The 17,484-nt window shown below is 45.7% G+C and overlaps 1 protein-coding gene across 1 annotated transcript in view; it reads left to right on the top strand.

Annotated features, from left to right (window-relative positions):
* The window catches only part of CMPK2 (cytidine monophosphate (UMP-CMP) kinase 2, mitochondrial), a 17,983-nt gene extending 2,034 nt beyond the window's left edge, over nucleotides 1-15,949 (top strand). The window contains exons 3-6 of the mRNA XM_010852106.1: nucleotides 1,518-1,632; nucleotides 2,920-3,121; nucleotides 12,296-12,529; nucleotides 13,935-15,949. Of these exons, the coding sequence (XP_010850408.1) occupies nucleotides 1,518-1,632; nucleotides 2,920-3,121; nucleotides 12,296-12,529; nucleotides 13,935-14,058 (675 nt within the window). The 3' untranslated portion in view covers nucleotides 14,059-15,949. The remainder of the gene's footprint in view (nucleotides 1-1,517; nucleotides 1,633-2,919; nucleotides 3,122-12,295; nucleotides 12,530-13,934) is intronic.
* The last annotated feature ends 1,535 nt before the right edge of the window (nucleotides 15,950-17,484 follow it).

Genomic DNA, 17,484 nt, shown 5'->3' with positions numbered 1-17,484 from the left:
CCCCAGAGCAGGGACGTGGAGGCAGTGGGCTTTCCCGGGTCGGGTGGGGGGGTGGTGCTGGCCTGTCCCGATGTCTTTTGCCTCCTTACTCCTGTTAGCAAATCGGGTGGTGAAGGCGGCCTCTGTGTCAGCCGCTGTTTAGACCCCGGGCTCTTTCCGGATTCTTGCCCGCCAGGACCCCCAACCTGACATGGGAGGCTGACATCCCAGCAGGAGCGGTGGGGGTGCCCCGGGAGGGGAGGGGAGGGGCCGCTGGGTGTGTGCAAGAGCTGTGCCATCTCAGAAGCAGTTATCTGGTTCTGGGAGGTTGGAGTGTGGAGAAGAGGGCTTGAGTTTGGGGGTTGGATAAACTTAGACTTAAGTGGTGCCCACCTGCTTACTGGCAGCTACTTATTTCGTGTGTAACACACCTGCCTCCCTGTGTTAGGACAAGGAATCAGGTGACACACAGAGGTGCTTGGTGCGGGATGGCTGACATTCTGACCCCAGCCTATAGGCAGGTCCTGAGGCTGGACTCTTGTATCTTAGATACATTTTAGGAACTTGGGCTTATTTCTGAACACTTACAATTGCAAAACCTGGATTTGGATCCAGACACTGGTATTTATTGAACTTCCCAGGTGGTGCTGCTGGTAAAGAACTCACCTGCCAATGCAGGAGACTTGAGAGACTCGGATTGGATCCCTGGGTCTGGAAGATTCCCTGGAGGAGGGCTTAGCAACCCACTCCAGTATTCTTACCTGGAGAATCCCATGGACAGAGGAGCCTGACTGGCTACAGTCCACAGGGTCGCAGAGTCGCACACCACTGAAGCAACTTAGCAGGCACTGGTATTTATGACCTGTGTCACTTTCAGTAAATTTCTTAAGCGTTTCTTTGCCTTGGTTTCCCTAATCCGTAGATGGGGTTAATAACAATAACACTCTCGTAGAGTTATCTTGAAGAGGGGCCAAGTTGATACTCCCAACGGCACTTAGAATATTGCCTTGCTCTGAGAAAGCACAAAAGAAAAGATCACGTTCGGGCCTCTCTGTAGAGATTCTGTGAGTACACAGCAAGGTCAGGAACAGTTCACAACCTTGAAGCCAGGAGACCCGCAGTAGTTGGCACTCTGCTGAGCCCTGAGAGCTCAGGGAAGGACAGGGTGCTGACTGCTTTCCTTGGAGCCTCCAGTGGGGCTGACTCCCCATGTTTGTGACCCACGGTCCACAGGTCTGCTGCCGCCGCGTGACACTGCTCTGCACTCAGGCATCTCTCCCGTCCTTCCTCCTCTGGGGGAAGCTGGTCTGTGAGAATTGTAGGCTGAGTAGTCCTGACACTTACTGCCTGTTTGAGCCTCCGCTGCGTCCTAAAATAAACCAATCCTGCCCTTTCTGAGGTTCAGAATGCTTTGCACTTTGGCCTGGTGCCAAACACAACTCTGCCTTATCAGCCCCATGCAGTCTTCTCAGCAGTTAGACATAGCTTCTGCCCCGGCCCTGTGGCTCCGCTGCTGATGTTCGGATGTTGCTTTCCAGTGCACGTCCTTCATTCCTGAAGCCCAAGAGGTGCTCGACCTGGTGGACCAGTGCCCAGCGCAGGTCCAGAAGGGGAGGTTCCCCGTCATTGTCATTGAGGGCCTGGATGCCACAGGTAAGAAACTGAACATCAGTTGCAGAAATAGACGGGTCTTGCAAGCAAGACGTATTGAGGGTTCAACTCCTAAACCTCCTATGAGCCTCTGTTGTGTGCCAGGGACGAAGTGAAGCTGGTTTGGGATGAAAAATGGATAACTTCTGGGGTAGCTGAGCCTTGGGTGGCCCTGTGAACACGAGGCAATGCAGCCCCCTTGGTGTGAGAGAAGGGGTGGGTCATGGTCTGGCAGAGCTTGGAGGGGTGGATCCCTGGATTGGGTTTTCAGTGGGACAGGCGCTGGTCGGGTGAGGAAGGTGGGAGAGATCCTCCAGACAGAAGAAATGGCAGCGTGCAGGCAGTTGGAGACTTGAAGCGGCCCCGTGTGGCCAGGAACCACAGGAGCAAAGTTTGGGAAAACTGGGGAGTGGAGGGCAGAAGCCTTCAAAGCTGCCACAAGGTGTCAGAATGCAAGAGATGCACCCACACTTGGCCCAAAACGCAGCAACAGGAGGAGGGTGGCCCAAGGGCAGGGCAGACCCGGGACAGCCACAGTGTCGTGAGGCTCCATGGGAGGCTGTCTCCTTCTGTGTCAGCTGACTGAGGAGGGGAATGAGGCCCTGGGAGCTGATGCCAGAGTTTATCGTTAGTTTATAAACCAATGAGGTGACCATTTTGTTTTGGCTCAGACTGTAAAGAATTTGCCTGCAATGCGGGAGACCTGGGTTCCATCCCTGGGTCGGGAAGATGCCCTGGAGGAGGGAAAGGCTACCCACTCCAGTATTCTGGCCTGGAGAATCCCCATGGTCAGAGGAGCCTGGCGGGCTACAGTCCAAGGGGTTGAAAAGAGTTGGATAGGACTGAGCAACTGAACACAACATACATTCTATTAATAGTGCTTCCCAGGTGGCGCTAGTGGTAAAGGATCCGCCTGCCAGTGCAGGAGACATGAGAGACATGGGCTCAGTCTGTGGGTCGGTAAGATCCCCTGAATCGAACCCACCCCAGTATTCTTGCCTGGAGAATGCCATGGACAGAGGAGCTTGGTGGGCTACTGTCTTTGGGGTCTCTAGAGCCAGACACGACTGAAGTGACTTAGGACAGAGGTAGGATACTATTAATAACACCAATAGAGGAATCCCAAGTTCCTAAGGGTCAGCAACTTTTTTAAAAATAAAGAATCATATTATTTAATCAACTCGTAAGTTTTATAGGTAGAAAAATTGTCTTTGCTCTTTCTGAGTTACTGTTGGGGAGAGATACTGTGGCCTTGGTTAAGATCTGCTGTATTTTGTGTGTGACCTGCAGGTAAAACCACCGTGACCCAGTCAGTTTCAGATTCACTCAAGGCTGTTCTCTTGAAGTCACCACCCTCTTGCATCAGCCAGTGGAGGAAAATCTTTGATGATGAACCAACTATCATTAGAAGAGCTTTTTACTCTTTGGGCAATTATATCGTGGCTTCTGAAATAGCTAAAGAATCTACCAAATCGCCTGTGGTTGTCGACAGGTAGGTGTAATGTTGCCTTGAATTTGGCGTTTTCTTCCTAACGTATGAGTGTATGTGTGTGTCTATGTAGTGTACATACGTATATGCAATTGTACAATTGTGTTTAAGCCCCAAACTATTATGATAATAATAGGAATAATGTCTATGATTTATTAGCCTATACCATTGGCTGGCATTTTGCCAAGAACATTCCACAGACTATCCTAACCTCTGGAACAATTACTACTACTTGGATCCTGAAGTTGCTAATGAGAAACACAGGTCTTAGAAAAGTTAAGTAGCTTGCCAAAGTGAGAAAGTTAGAAATACCATGTTGGGAATATTAACAAAAGTCCCTACTTCACAAATCGAGCTTTCAGTGACTCATTTGTTTATTGGTTTGTTCACCAAACATATATTGGGCATTTACTGTTTGCCAAAGACTTCTTGATTTAGGGGATTCGGAGGGGAATGAGCTAGAAAACGCCTTGCTTTCGTGGAGCAAACGTTGTGCTGAATGAGAAGATGATAGTCAAGCACATGGATACATAAGATAATAATCAGAGAATGGTAAGGACCGTGAGAAGGAGAGTGCAAGGTCGTGTGGTGGAGGATGGCTGACCCCCCACTAGATGTGGTTTTATAAGGCCTGTGCGAGGAGGTGCCATTGGCCTGAGCTGTGAATGACCCTAGAAGGACAGACATGGAAAATTGTGGAGCAAAAGCTTTGCTGGAGGGGGATGCAAGAGTAAAGTGTAGAGACAGGAAGAAGGGAACATGTTCCAGGGCTGGAAACAGGCCAGGAAAACTTCTGGACAAGTGTCTGCTATCTGGATGGATAAAAAGACAGAGATCAGCAGTGTCTGTGGCTGTGATAAAGTGTGCGGATTTTATTTTGAGTGCAGAGGGGAGCCTTGGGAAGGTTTCAGATAATAGAGTGACATAAGATGAGTTATATTTTAAAATTCCATAAATTAAAAAAATGGCTTTAAAGTGCCTCAAAAATAGATAACAGGTACGACAAGCAAGTCGTACTAGGGTTAAAGTCACCAGGAATCGGTGAAATGAAAATTAAAACAATGATGAGGTCCAAATTTCCTCTCATCGGGGTAGTAAGCCCTGATTGAAAAGGTCTGAGCTAGAGATGTTATGGATCAATAGAAACCCTTGTGGTGCTGGTGGGAGTGCATACCTGCCTGGTGACTTGGGGAGCAATTTGAGAAGATGTAGAATCCCAGGGACGGGGGAGCCTGGTGGGCTGCCGTCTATGGGGTCACACAGAGTCGGACACGACTGAAGTAACTTAGCATAGCATAGCAAAATGGAGAAGGCAATGACACCCCACTCCAGTACTCTTGCCTGAAAAATCCCATGGACGGAGGAGCCTGGTGGGCTGCAATCCATGGGGTCGCTAGGAGTCGGACACAACTGAGCGACTTCACTTTCACTTTTCACTTTCACGCATTGGAGAGGGAAATGGCGACCCACTCCAGTGTTCTTTCCTGGAGAATCCCAGGGACGGAGGAGCCTGGTGGGCTGCCGTCTCTGGGTTGCACAGAGTCGGACACGACTGAAGCGACTTAGCAGCAGCAGCAGCAGCAGCAAAGTGGAAGATTTGAGCAGATTCTTGTATCTCCTGGACCAAGAGAGTCTATTTCAGCTTTGTTCATAATACTGAAAAACTTGAAAAAGCAATAGGCATCAGCAGAAGAAAGTACATAAATACTGGTGTAGATATAGAATGGAGTGTCCTGTAGCTGTGTACATGAGTACGATGTGTCAGTGTGCCTAAGTTACAAAACCATCATTTCAAATGAAAGAAATTGTTACAGAAAGATGTTTAGTAGACTACATGCAAAATAATAGAAAAACATACCATAAAAAGGGGTGGAGGGTGGGAGGAAAGTTCAAGAGGGAGGGGACACATGTATGCATGCATGCATGCTAAGTTGCTTCAGCCGTGTCTGACTCTTGGCAACCTTGTGGACTGTACCCGCCAGGCTCCTCTGTCCCTGGGATTCTTCAGGCAAGAATACTGGAGTGAGTTGCCATGCCCTCCTCCAGTGTGATCTTCCTGACCCAGGGATAGGACCTGCATCTCTTATGTCTCTACATTGGCAAGAGGGTTCTTTACCACTAGCGCCAACTGGGAAGTTCTGGATATATGAATACTTATGGCTGAGTCACACTGTTGTATGGCAGAAACCAACACAACATGGTAAAGCAATTATCCTCCAATTAAAAATTTTAAAAGGGCTGGAAAGGTGTTGACCATTCAATTTAGGAGAATGCTGTCCCCTGGGAGGGAGAGAGATACAATTGACAGGGAGGGCCACAAGACTTCGATTGCAGCTGAATTCGTCCTAAGCTTTTCTCCCATGTACATCTTACTGTTCCTGCTGCAATTTTTCTTATTTTTGGAAAGATGAGCGATTGCATTAAAGTCTGACAAGTGTTAAGGGGAGAGAAGTAATTATAAATGGAGGTCTCCAGGAATTTCAAAAAGTGAACACATTCGAGGACAACCTGCACCCACATCGTGACTTAGAACCTTACTCACCCTATAAGTCCTTCCCTTTCAGTCACGACCCGTCCTTCCCCTGGTGGGAATCACAGCCTTGATTATCCATTCCTGGATCTTATTTGTTCTGCTTGTTCTTTAACAGTCTACCCAGGCAGATAGACTTCAAGTGCCATTTGCATTTGACTTCATGCCACCTGTGAGCTTTGTCGCTGTTACCACAACCATTCTTTCATACAGCTTTGTTTGCCCGCGTGTGTTACTAATCCTGGTTGGTTTGCCCAGAGCTCCCCAAGCCAAACCCTGAGCCTCTGTTTGCAGCAAAGAAAGGCTGTTTTCACAAGGTCACCAAGCTAGGAGATGGGAGAACATCTCAGGTCCACCTTCTCCAAAGTGAGGGGCTTGGATATTTATGGGATAAAGACGCATGGTAGTCGAGGTGTGGTGAGTGAAGTGAAGTGAAAGTCACTCAGTTGTGTCCGACTCTGTGATCCCATGGACTATACAGTCCATGGACTTCTCCAGGCCAGAATACTGGAGTGGGTAGCCTTTCGCTTCTCCAGGGGATCTTCCCAACCCAGGGATCGAACCCAGGTCTCCCGCATTGCAGGCAGATTCTTTACTAGCTGAGCCACCAGGGAAGCCCCTGTGGTCTTGAGGTGTGGGCAGCCTGGGAAAAGGTGGTAGCAAGTAGGGGAAGGGTGAGGTGATCCCACAGTGCAGGTGCAGCCAAGCACGTCTGGAGAAGGGCTACACAGTTGACGTTTTTGGCCCTCTGACACCAAAAGGTAGCTGACCCGTCAGTCCCTGGGAGGGTCAGTGATCCCAGCCAGTCCTAAGCCTGGAGCTTGAAACGCACACCACTGACTCCAAGTTCCTGAAAGAACTCCAACTTGGGTAAACATCTTAAGACTCTTAGGACCAAGATACTATCGATAGGGGTGGAGAAGGATCTTGCTACTTACTCTTTAGGCTATGTGACGCTTGTAGAATATGCAGGGGTTTGTGAAAACAGTTAAATCAGGCTTGATGAGTCACGGCAGGTTACAGTTTATTATTTATTAAGCAAGTTACAGTTGAAGGGACCTAGCTGATGCTGGGCCTCAGTTTCCCGTGTATGCCTCTGTTGCCTAGAATCCCAGGAGTGGGATTGCAAGGATGCAAGGGGCTCACATGTACTCACCTGGAGGAGGTGCCACAAAAAAGTGCTGAAGTGGTTGAAACTTCACAGCACCCTCCCCACCCACCCCCCACAGTGGTGTCCGAGAATTCCCTTTGACCCACATCCTGGTCAACATTTAGCATTGCTGGTCTTCCACTATAACTAGTCCAACTTTTCCACTGTTCTTGGTGGGAACGTTAGTCATTTAAAAGCTATAGCCAGAGCATGGAAGCGACCCAAATGTCCATCAAACAGAGGAATGGATGAAGAAGTTCAGTTCAGTTCAGTCGCACAGCCATGTCTAACTCTTTGAGACCCTATGGACTGTAGCACGCTAGGCTTCCCTGTCCATCACTGACTCCCAGAGCTTGCTCAAACTCAGGTCTGTTGAGTCAGTGATGCCATAAAGATAAGAAAATGAGCACATATATACAATAGAGTATTACTTAGCCATAAAAAGGAACGGAATTGGGTCATTTGTAGAGACGTGGATGGACCTAAAGAGTGAAGTAAGTCAGAAAGAGAAAAACAAATGTTGTATATTAATGCATCTAGAAAAATGGTACAGACGGCCCAATTTGCAGGGCCTGCAGATGTGGAGAATGGATTTGTGGACAAAAAGTGGGGGAAGAAGGGTGGAAGGAATTGGGAAATTGCGATTGACATGTACATGTGAACACGACCATGTGTAAAACGGATGCCTAGTGGGAAGCTGCTTTATAGCTCAGGGAGCTCAGCTCGGTGCTCTGTGATGACCTAGAGGGGTGAGACGGGGGAGAGGTCCAAAAGGGAGGGGACATATGTCTATATATGTATAGTTGATTCACATCCTTGTACAGCAGAAGCTAGCATAGTATTCTGAAGCAACTGTTCTGTAATTTTAAATAAAAGCGAATTGCCACACCCAGAAATAGGACTTCTACCTCTTCACATGTCTTTCTCCATGCAAAAGAGACAGATACCTGCATATCTGAAATTTCATAAAGAGATCACTGTACACTGAGAATGAAGTGTGAGGTGATGATTGAGGGGGAGAGATAAAAACAGTAGAAATTAGTTAGAAGGCCTTCACTGTCATCTCAGCCCTATTACTGATGGGTACTTTTGACTGTGGGGATAGCAAGATAGTGATTGCAGAGTTGGCAAGTCACAAAGGATCCTAGACGAAGGGTAAGGCTTTGCTTTCTATTGTGGGACTTCACCACCTGTGAGATATTTTCGGCCTATTGTTAAAGTGTCTGGATTTATCGCACTGATATCTTTTTTGTGATACAGTCCCCTTTATCTTGTGGAGAAATACTAGGCTTTTCCTAATGAAGTGTGGCTCCACGAGGTGTAATATTTCCTGAGATGTCCCCAAACAAGCAGCACTGGCTCCTGCATGGAGGCAGACACTTATTCTTGACACCCTAATTCCTTATCCGTTCCCTGCTGACCAGAATCTGAAAAAGAATAGATACATGTGACTGAATCACCTTGCTGTACTTCTGAAACTAACATAGCATAGTTAACTAACTCTACTCCAATATAAAATTAAAAAAAAAAAAAGACTCGTGATGAATATCCAATGAGTTGATGTAGGCGGACACGCATTGCAAACAACAAATTGCTCTTAAAATATAAAGCATTATTATATAAACATGTATAAGACGTCAGCAAATTGCATTTGATTTGAACTAATGTGGTTTCCCTGATGGCGGGAATGGAGAAAACTAAATAATAAAGAGTCTGAAATCGATGGCCAGAGGCTGATTATTTAAAATGAGCTGCAGTGTTGTCAGTGAGAGGCCTCTGTCTTTGCAAAACAGGGCCCGCATTCTTCCCTGATTTTTCTTCTTTGTGTCTGTGAATTGTGGGCAATTTTGGTCTTTAAAGAGATAATACTAGATCACCTTGTCAGATGAGAAGAAAAGAGCAGTTATTTGTTGTCTGAGTGGGTTTTGTTCATGTTTAAAGATTTTAACTAAATCCATTTTAGACAATACCATCATCTAGCTGAAAAAATAAGGGAGACAGAGTAATTTTTGATGGTGACTGTGGTTAAGGTTGGCAACTTAATCACCCTTATTACCTTTAAAAATCTATTCTTGCTGATGGTTTTGCTAGAATAAAGAGGCTTTTTACATTTAGATGGTATCAGCCTCTATATTCATAGCTGAGTATTTAATTTGGTGAACAGGGAGAATGTGCAAAATGCAGTGCAAATTGTAGTTCTGTTGCCAAGAAGGAGAAAACCTGGACCTGCGTGGATTTATTCAGCTGGGGAGACAAGATGTATCTGATAGAAAAAGTGAGAATACAAGTTTGTACGTGATCAGGAGTCTGGTAAGGGATACACAGGGCTTCACTGGTGTCTCAAAGGTAAAGAATCCTCCTGCCAATGGAGGAGACATAAGATAATGAGTCCTATCCCTGGGTCGAGATCCCCTGGAGGAGGAAATGGCAACTCACTCCAGTATTCTTGCCTGGGAAATCAGTGGGGTTGCAAAGAGTCAGACGTGACTTGGCAACTAAACAACAACAACAAAAATGATACACGTGATGGCCCCAGGCAGAATTCAAGCATGCAGCAGCTACAGTGGCCAAGCTTTTTGGAGGTGGAAAGGGACTCTGAAGGATGAATGACATTAGAATTAATCAACTCCCAAATTAATTGTTTTACATTTATTCTTTTCAGTACTCTTGGTATTGTCATAATTTGCAATTATGCAGCTTTTGTTTAAACTGGTGCCCAGTAAGAATTAAATATTTTCTTATAATGACAGTGTGATATATTTTTTATAAGCACTTGACTATTTTTGTAAGAACTATGGGGAAAAAAACAAAGCTTTCATTTTCATTTTCCAGACAAGGAATTTAAGACTCATCTACATCCACAAACCAAGTAGGTGGCGGAGAGTAAAACAGCACACAGCTTTGATAGCTCTGTGGACTATTTTGTAGATAAAAGACAAGCACGTCCTTTGCATTGTGAAATGTAGTTCAGATCTAAAGTGATTCACAATCTGGGATTTTAAAACATCGCATACAGTGAATGGACAGCCCAGACAAGGATGGGGCCGTGGGGCTCTGTACAGTGGGATGTGTATTAACTGTTTCATAAATATTTGTAAAGGTGTAAATGTTTTTGTAGTCCTTTGATACTGGATTTGGAATTTTGCATTTTGTCACTTAAAACTGGAATATGACAAAAACAGGGCAAGAGTGTAATACAGGATGCCAATTAATAAAATGATTCTAATTGTTGTTTTTCAGCCTTTAAGTTGTGTTTGACTCTTTGCGGCCCCATGGACTGCAGCATGCCAGAGTTCCCCGTCCTTCACTATCTCGCAGTGGCTTCCCTGGTGTCTTAGACAGTAAAGAATCTGCCTGCGATGCGGGAGACCTGGGTTCAGTCCCTGGGTTGGGAAGATCCCCTGGAGGAGGGCATGGCTACCTATTCCAGTATTCTTGCCAGGAGAATTCCATGGACAGAGGAGACTGGTGGGCTACAGTTCATGGGTTCTCAAAGAGTTGGACATAACTGAGTGACTAACACTTTCACTGTCTCCCAGAGTTTGCTCAGATTCATGTCCAATGAGTTGATGATGCTATCTAACCAATCTCATCCTCTGCCGACCCCTTCTCCTCCTGCCTTCAGTCTTTCCCAGCATCAAGGTCTTTTTCCAGTGAGTCAGCTCTTCAGATCAGGTGGCTGGAGTATTGGAGCTTCAGCATCAGAATCAGCCCTTCCAATGAATATTCAGGGGGTGGTTTTCTTTAGCATTGATTCGTTTAATCCTAATACAGTCTTTCATACATCCAATAAAACATTATTCATTGCATACTTATTGTGTGCCAGACACTCGTTTCAGGCTTCAGGATGCAGAGATGACTAAAAAATGAATTCTCTAATGGAGGAGACAAAAAAGAGCTTGTAAACGGCTAGGTCTGACTTAAAATGAATCCTTCAACAGGGTCGAGTAGGAAAGGGTTGAGAGCCCGGAGGCGAGGAACAGTGAATTCTGTTCAGGGTCTCCTCTGAGTGAGATTCCCTTTTCTGTTACGGTTTATCGCAGGGTATTGAATATAGTTCTCTGCGCTATATAGCAGGACATTGTTGTTTATCTATTCTATATATAATAGCTTACATCTGTTAACCTCGACCTCCCACTCCATTCATCCCTCAACTGCCCTCCCCCTTGGCAATCACTAGTCTGTTCTCTGTGTTTGTTTCAGTATCTTCAATTCAGTTGTGTCATATTTTAGATGCTACAAAGTAAGTGACATCATACGCATTTGTGTATCTCTGACTTGTGTCACTTAGTATAATAATCTCTAGGTTATCCGTGTTGCTGCAAATGACATTATTTCATTCTTTTTCATGGCTGAGTAATATTCCATCATGTATATGGACCCCCATCTTCTTTATACATTTCTCTGTTGATGGACACTTAGGTTGCTTCCGTGTCTTCTCAACAAGTTCTGTTTTAAAACACCATAGGAACCGAATGGGCCTGTGTATTTTTATTTGATCAGCACACAGTATTAAATACCAACAGACTACCAAATAAATCTACTGAAACAATAGAAACAGTGACAGACTTTATTTTCTTGGGCTCCAAAATCACTGCAGATGGTGGCTGCAGCCATGAAATTAAAAGACACTTGCTCCTTGGGAGAAAAGTTATGACCATCCTAGACAGCATATTAAAAAGCAGAGACATTACCTTACTGACAAAGGTCTATTTAGTCAAAGCTATGGTTTTTCCAGTAGTCATGTATGGATGTGAGAGTTGGACTATAAAGAGAGCTGAGCCCTGAAGAATTGATGTTTTTGAACTGTGGTGTTGGAGAAGACTCTTGAGAGTCCCTTGGACTGCAGGGAGATCCAACCAATCCATCCTAAAGGAAATCAGTCCTGAATACTTACTGGAAGGACTGATGCTAAAGCTGAAACTCTAATACTTTGGCTACCTCATGTGAAGAACTGACTGACTTGAAAAGACCCTAATGCTGGGAAAGACTGAAGGCGAGAGGAGAGGGGGACAACAGAGGATGAGATGCTTGGATGGCATCACCAACTCAATGGACTTGAGTTTGAGCAAGCTCTGGGAATTGGTGATGAACAAGGAAGCCTGGCATGCTGCAGTCCATGGGGTTTCAGAGTCAGACATGACTGAGCGACTGAACTGAACCAAATAGATCTACATCCTCTGCCATCATGCCTTCAAAAAAGAAAGCATCCTGCAGGGCCAAAGCAATAGAGTAATCTTGCTATACATGCAATTTCAACTGAGAAAATGGAGCTCTGAGAAGTGTGCACCAGATTCTTATTGTGGTTACTGATTCTAGTTTTTATATGTTATAAATATGTTAAAAAATAAGATTTTGTTTTATCTCTTTAATGGGTACAGTACTAGGACAAGTTCAGCAGAGCCATCCCTGATTTTGACATCCTCAGTGGCTGATTTTTAGGCACTGCCTTGATTTCCTCTGCAGATGGAGAACTCACTACCTCTTTCCTTCTCAGGTACTGGCATAGCACGGCCACCTATGCCATAGCCACTGAGGTGAGTGGGGGCCTCCAGCACCTGCCCCCCATCCATCACCCTATATACCAGTGGCCCAGGGACCTGCTCAAACCCGACCTGATTCTGCTGCTCACCGTGAGCCCCGAGGAGAGGATGCAGAGGATTGAGGGCCGAGGCATGGAGAAGACCAGAGAGGAGGCTGAGCTGGAGACCAACAGCATATTTCGTCAAAAGTAGGTGTCCTGATGTGATGTGAGAGACAGGGGTCTCTGGCTGTGGTGATGACCCAGAAACAGCACTGACTCCAGGAGAATGGAGGAGATGACATGGCTCCCATTTTCCAAACCAGCGAGGCAGTATCCTCCTAGTTAGAGTCACCCCTTCTCCTGGGTCTGTTCCCTGGGGCTCCAGCGAGGTTGTTCTGTAGCCAGGGGATACCTTCCTGCTAGTCCTGGCTGTGTCAGCGGCAGGGTGAATCTGAGTGAGACAACACGCCTTTCTGGGCCGTCGTATGCGCGTGAGCTCTGTACGATGACCACACTGAGTCTTACCTGCTAGGGGCTCCCTGTGTGTCGGGCGTTTACGTCTGATGCTATGAAACCCTTGCAGGGACAATATTAGCCATGTGTTATAGCTTCCGAAACTGATGCTCAAAACGTTAAGTGATTTGTCTAGCATGGGAGGCGTAAGAGACATGGGTTCAATCCCTGGGTTGCGAAGATCCCCTGGAGGAGGGCATGGCAACCCACTCCAGCAGTCTTGCCTGGAGAATCCCCATGGATGGAGGAGCCTGGCAGGCAGGCCGCAGTCTGTGGGGTCACAAAAAGTCGGGCACAACTGAGCGACTAACAGTTACTCCCTTCTTAACCATAAGTTTGTTTTCCACATCTCTGATTCTTTGTTTTGTAAATAGGTTCCTTTGAACTTTTTTTTTTTAAGATCCAACATATAAGCGATATATGATATTTGTCTTTCCCTGTCTGACTTGCTTCGCTCAGTGTGACAGTCTCTAGGTCCCTCCGTCCATGTCACTGCAGATGGCATTGTTTCATTCCTTTTTATGACTGAGTCTGGGTACTCATTTTAACCACAAAGCTCTAGAGTTTTGGTCACATGATTGTCCCTGGGCATTCTGCACATGCAGAGGCTGGTTAACACCAGAAGGGGAGGTGGTATTCTGTGCAATTGCAGAAGAGTCCTAAGTGAAAACAGTGCTCACGCCAAGGACCTCTGGCTTGTGCAGAATCCTTCAGGGTACAGACTCCTGAGAAAATTGCCACTGGGAAACTTAATCTCTTTGAGCGTTGGCACCTTTCTTTGCCAAATGGGGATAAATGACAATGGTTCTACTCCTAAAGTTACTCTTGAGTATAAAATGAGAAGAATATGCAGAATGCTAAGGCTTGGCAGTACTAGGCGTTCAATAAAGGCTAGTTATAAAATATTATTAATTTTTCATTTATTAAACTAGAGGTGTCAAATGTTTCCTGTGCACAGCAAGTTGCCTGGGGTGGGGGGAGTGAGCTCAACCAGATGGGGACCTGGCTTCAAGCTGTTTGTATTATGGTAGGAAAACAACATTTGCACGAAGGGCTGTGTTAACACATGGGCTGACTCTTTCATTCTGCCTGTCTCCAGGGTAGAAGTGTGCTACCAGCGGATGGAGAACCCCGGCTGCCACGTGGTGGATGCCAGCCCGTCACGAGAAAAGGTCCTCCAGATGGTGTTAAGTGTAATCCAAAATAATTGCAATTACTTGTAGTTACTCCGGGCCAGGCGACACATTTTACTAAACCTGATGCTGTTTGATCCATCTAAGCCCACGACTCGTGCTATCCCAGATTTCAGGTGCGTAGAGCGTGTTGTGTGTCAGAAGAGTGGACATTTCAGTTTTATCTAAACTGTTGTTCTCCTGACCAAAGGACCCATGTGGCTGCCATCTGCCAAGTATAACGAATGTTTGGTTGGAACAAGTTCTTAAACTACACCCTCACCGAGTCCTTCCAAGGTGTGTCTCCTCTAGAAAGCGTAAGGTGGACAGAAGCAACCGAGAAGGTCATCCAGATCCGTGGAAGCCCCCCCGCCCAGCGCTCCCTGTGTCTGTGCAGGCTTGCGTCCCAAAGAACGTGTCTGCGTGTCCCAGCTGTCAGGACCCATCTTGGTGTGGCGAACTCTGAGCAAGAAATGTCTGGCTTGTGTCTGAGGCTTCTGGCCCCTAAACAGGTCCTCTTGGTTAGCACTGCAAAGTCATACGCAGAGGAGGCCAGCCTGAGAGGCTCTGAATACAAACACACCGAGAGTCCTTGGATTCTGTTCTGCTGATTTATGTTCCTCTCCCTTCCTCCGAAAACATGGCTTTGGATGGAAGGAGTGGTCTGCATGGAGCTAGATGCATTAAGGGCTTCCCTAGTGGTGCTAGTGGTAAAGAACTCACCTGCCAATGCAGGAGACTTAAAAGATGCTGGTTCAGTCCCTGGGTCTGGAAGATCCTGTGGAGGAGAGCATGGCAACCCACTCCTATATTCTTGCCTGGAGAATCCCATGGACAGAGGAGCCTGGCGGGCTACAGTCCATGGGGTTGCAAGAGTCGGACACAACTGAAGCGACGGATGCATTAAACGGAGCCAATCCAGTCATGCATTTACACTGAAGTTTACATCTTGTCTGTCCTCAGCATAGGGGATGCGTTTTACTAATCAGAATTGAAGCCAAGAAGCTGAATGTAACACTTGCTATATATTTTTATTAGACAGATGCAATTTATCCTACTAAGTAAGCAGTAGGATATGGGATCCTGGAATGGGATTTCTCAATGAATTATCTTGCACTTGAATGTCTTATGAGTGCACATGCAATGGTATTGAGATTTGTTTGGCTAGAAGAAAAAAAAAATAGCTGAGAAAACAGAAACTTAATAGTCTTGTGGCCTTGGGTGAGTCATTTAACATCATGTAACTTGATGTAAAAAGTGACAGTAATTCTTTATTTTTCTTAAGGCATTGGGTGAACTAGGTGATTACTTAAAATTCCTTCCAGTTCTAAGATAGATTGAATCTGTGAATTACTTTAGGGGAATGGCTCAAGAAGACATCTCCTCAGAAAAATTTAAGGCATTATTAGGTTTATCACATGCACTCTTAAATTTTAATAAACTTTATATTAGCTATATCATATTATTTTTCAAAAGAACTGTAGGTATTTTATGCATAGTATATATACATATATGGGCTTCCTCAGTGGCTCAGTGGTAAAGATTCCATCTGCAATACAGAAGCCACAGAAGATGCGAGTTAAGTCCCTGGGTCAGAAAGATCCCCTGGAGGAAAAAATGACAACCCACTCCAGTCTTCTTGCTTGGAGAATCCTGTGGACAGAGGAGCCTGGCAGGCTCTAGTCCATAGGGTCAAGAAGAGTTGGGCAGGACTAAAGTCACTGAGCATGCACACATGTAAGTATATAAATATTTAATTTTAGGTAAATATTTTTTAAAGCTGATAAATCACGCTTGGGCGAAGATGTGGTATCTAATTATGCTGTTGGTGTTATTGACTTCAAACATTTTCAAAAGCATATGGTGGCACCTAAAAACAAACCTTTAATGCTTTCTGTATGTACCTTGCCAATGAATAAACTTGCTGTGGTTTTCTAATCTATTCTGTTGTCACAGAATGTGTGGGTTTTCTTAAAGGTGATCCCCTAGTATGCCTCTTGTAAGGGAGGGGATTTGGGGTTAAAGAAGTGAAAAGATGTGAATTTGTGGTCAAAATGCTTTCAGAGGAAGAGGAAGGCATTTTTGTTTCATTTTAAACATCATTTCAAGAAAGTGCGATCCCTTCCTCATTGCGGGTGTTAAAGAGATTTAGTCCTCTAATCTAATAATTCTTCATCCACTTGTCTTTATATGCTGAAAGGGATAAGATCACTGAGTATGAGATAGTACCTCCTGCCTGGAAAACGATGACAAGGAATCATCTGTTTGGCTTTGTTTTGTTACCATTTTTGTTTCTGTTCCTGAAATAGACCTCGAGTGTCCCAAATATTTATCCTTCATCGTCACTGCCAGGAATTTCCAAGTCTTTCTTACCCCTGGAGCGGCCAAGTGACCACTCCGTGACAGGTCCTTTCCATGAGCAGAAGGGGATTAGGAATGTCAGGGGGAGGGCGGCCCCCCTCCCCTTTTAACCCTGCACACCGCTTGCTTTTCAGGATGGTGGTAAGGCATTTGGGGGTCAGCCAGGACAGTGACCCTACACAGCTGGGGAAGCAGAATGAGTGGGGCGGCTGTCACTTACGAGAACGGGTAAGCTCTGGGTATGAGTGTGCGTCTGGGGCTCCAACCTGGAGGGTGCGTCCATCTGGGGACACAGCTTCTGCACACAACCTCAGTGCCCACCTTCTCCGTTTGCTTCCCTTCTTAGAGGCAGGTGTCTGGGTTTTTTTGCTTGTTTTGTTCTGTTTTCTACATTAGAATCCTCGTTTTTTGCTGACGCTTCTCTCTGTGAAATGTCTCTCTCCTCTAGCAACAGTTGTGAAGCATTTAAAAAATGTTTAGACCCTGCTATCTTTTTGGAATATATACCGAGGAAATGATCAGTAACTCACATAAAAATTTTTCATTGTATCTGCATAATGTACTTCAAGGAAGTGGAATGTATTTACTTAAGGGGCACACTTGTTTTATTGCCCTCTGCTTTAATGTGCTTCACAGATACTGTGTTACTGACAAGTTGAAAGTTGGAGGCAACCCTATGTTGAGCAAGTCTATTGGCGCTGCTCATTGACAAATGAGCTGGCATGCAGGATCTTAGTTCCCTCCCCAGGGATAACCCACATAAACCTGGTTATCTGAGAGCCTGATGGGGATGTACGATGAGATGAATTCTGTTGTCACGCCTGCTAACACGGCACCCATACTGTAGCCCATGGGTCAAGAAGACTTTCAAGTCATTATTTAAGGAATGCATTTCATAAAGCTTGGGCTTCCCTGGTGGCTCAGAGGTTAAAGCGTCTGCCTCTAATGTGGGAGACCTGGGTTTGATCCCTGGGTCGGGAAGATCCCCTGGAGAAGGAAATGGTAACCCACTCCAGTATTCTTGCCTGGAGAATCCCATGACGGAGAAATCTGGTAGGCTACAGTCCACGGGGTCGCAGAGTCGGACACGACTGAGTGACTTCACCTTCACCTTCA

This window comes from Bison bison, unplaced genomic scaffold (assembly GCF_000754665.1).
Source record: "Bison bison bison isolate TAMUID 2011002044 unplaced genomic scaffold, Bison_UMD1.0 scf7180017864307, whole genome shotgun sequence".
Classification (NCBI taxonomy): domain Eukaryota; kingdom Metazoa; phylum Chordata; class Mammalia; order Artiodactyla; family Bovidae; genus Bison; species Bison bison.
Note: the sequence above shows the minus strand (reverse complement) of the source record. Positions and strands in the feature narration are given on the sequence as shown.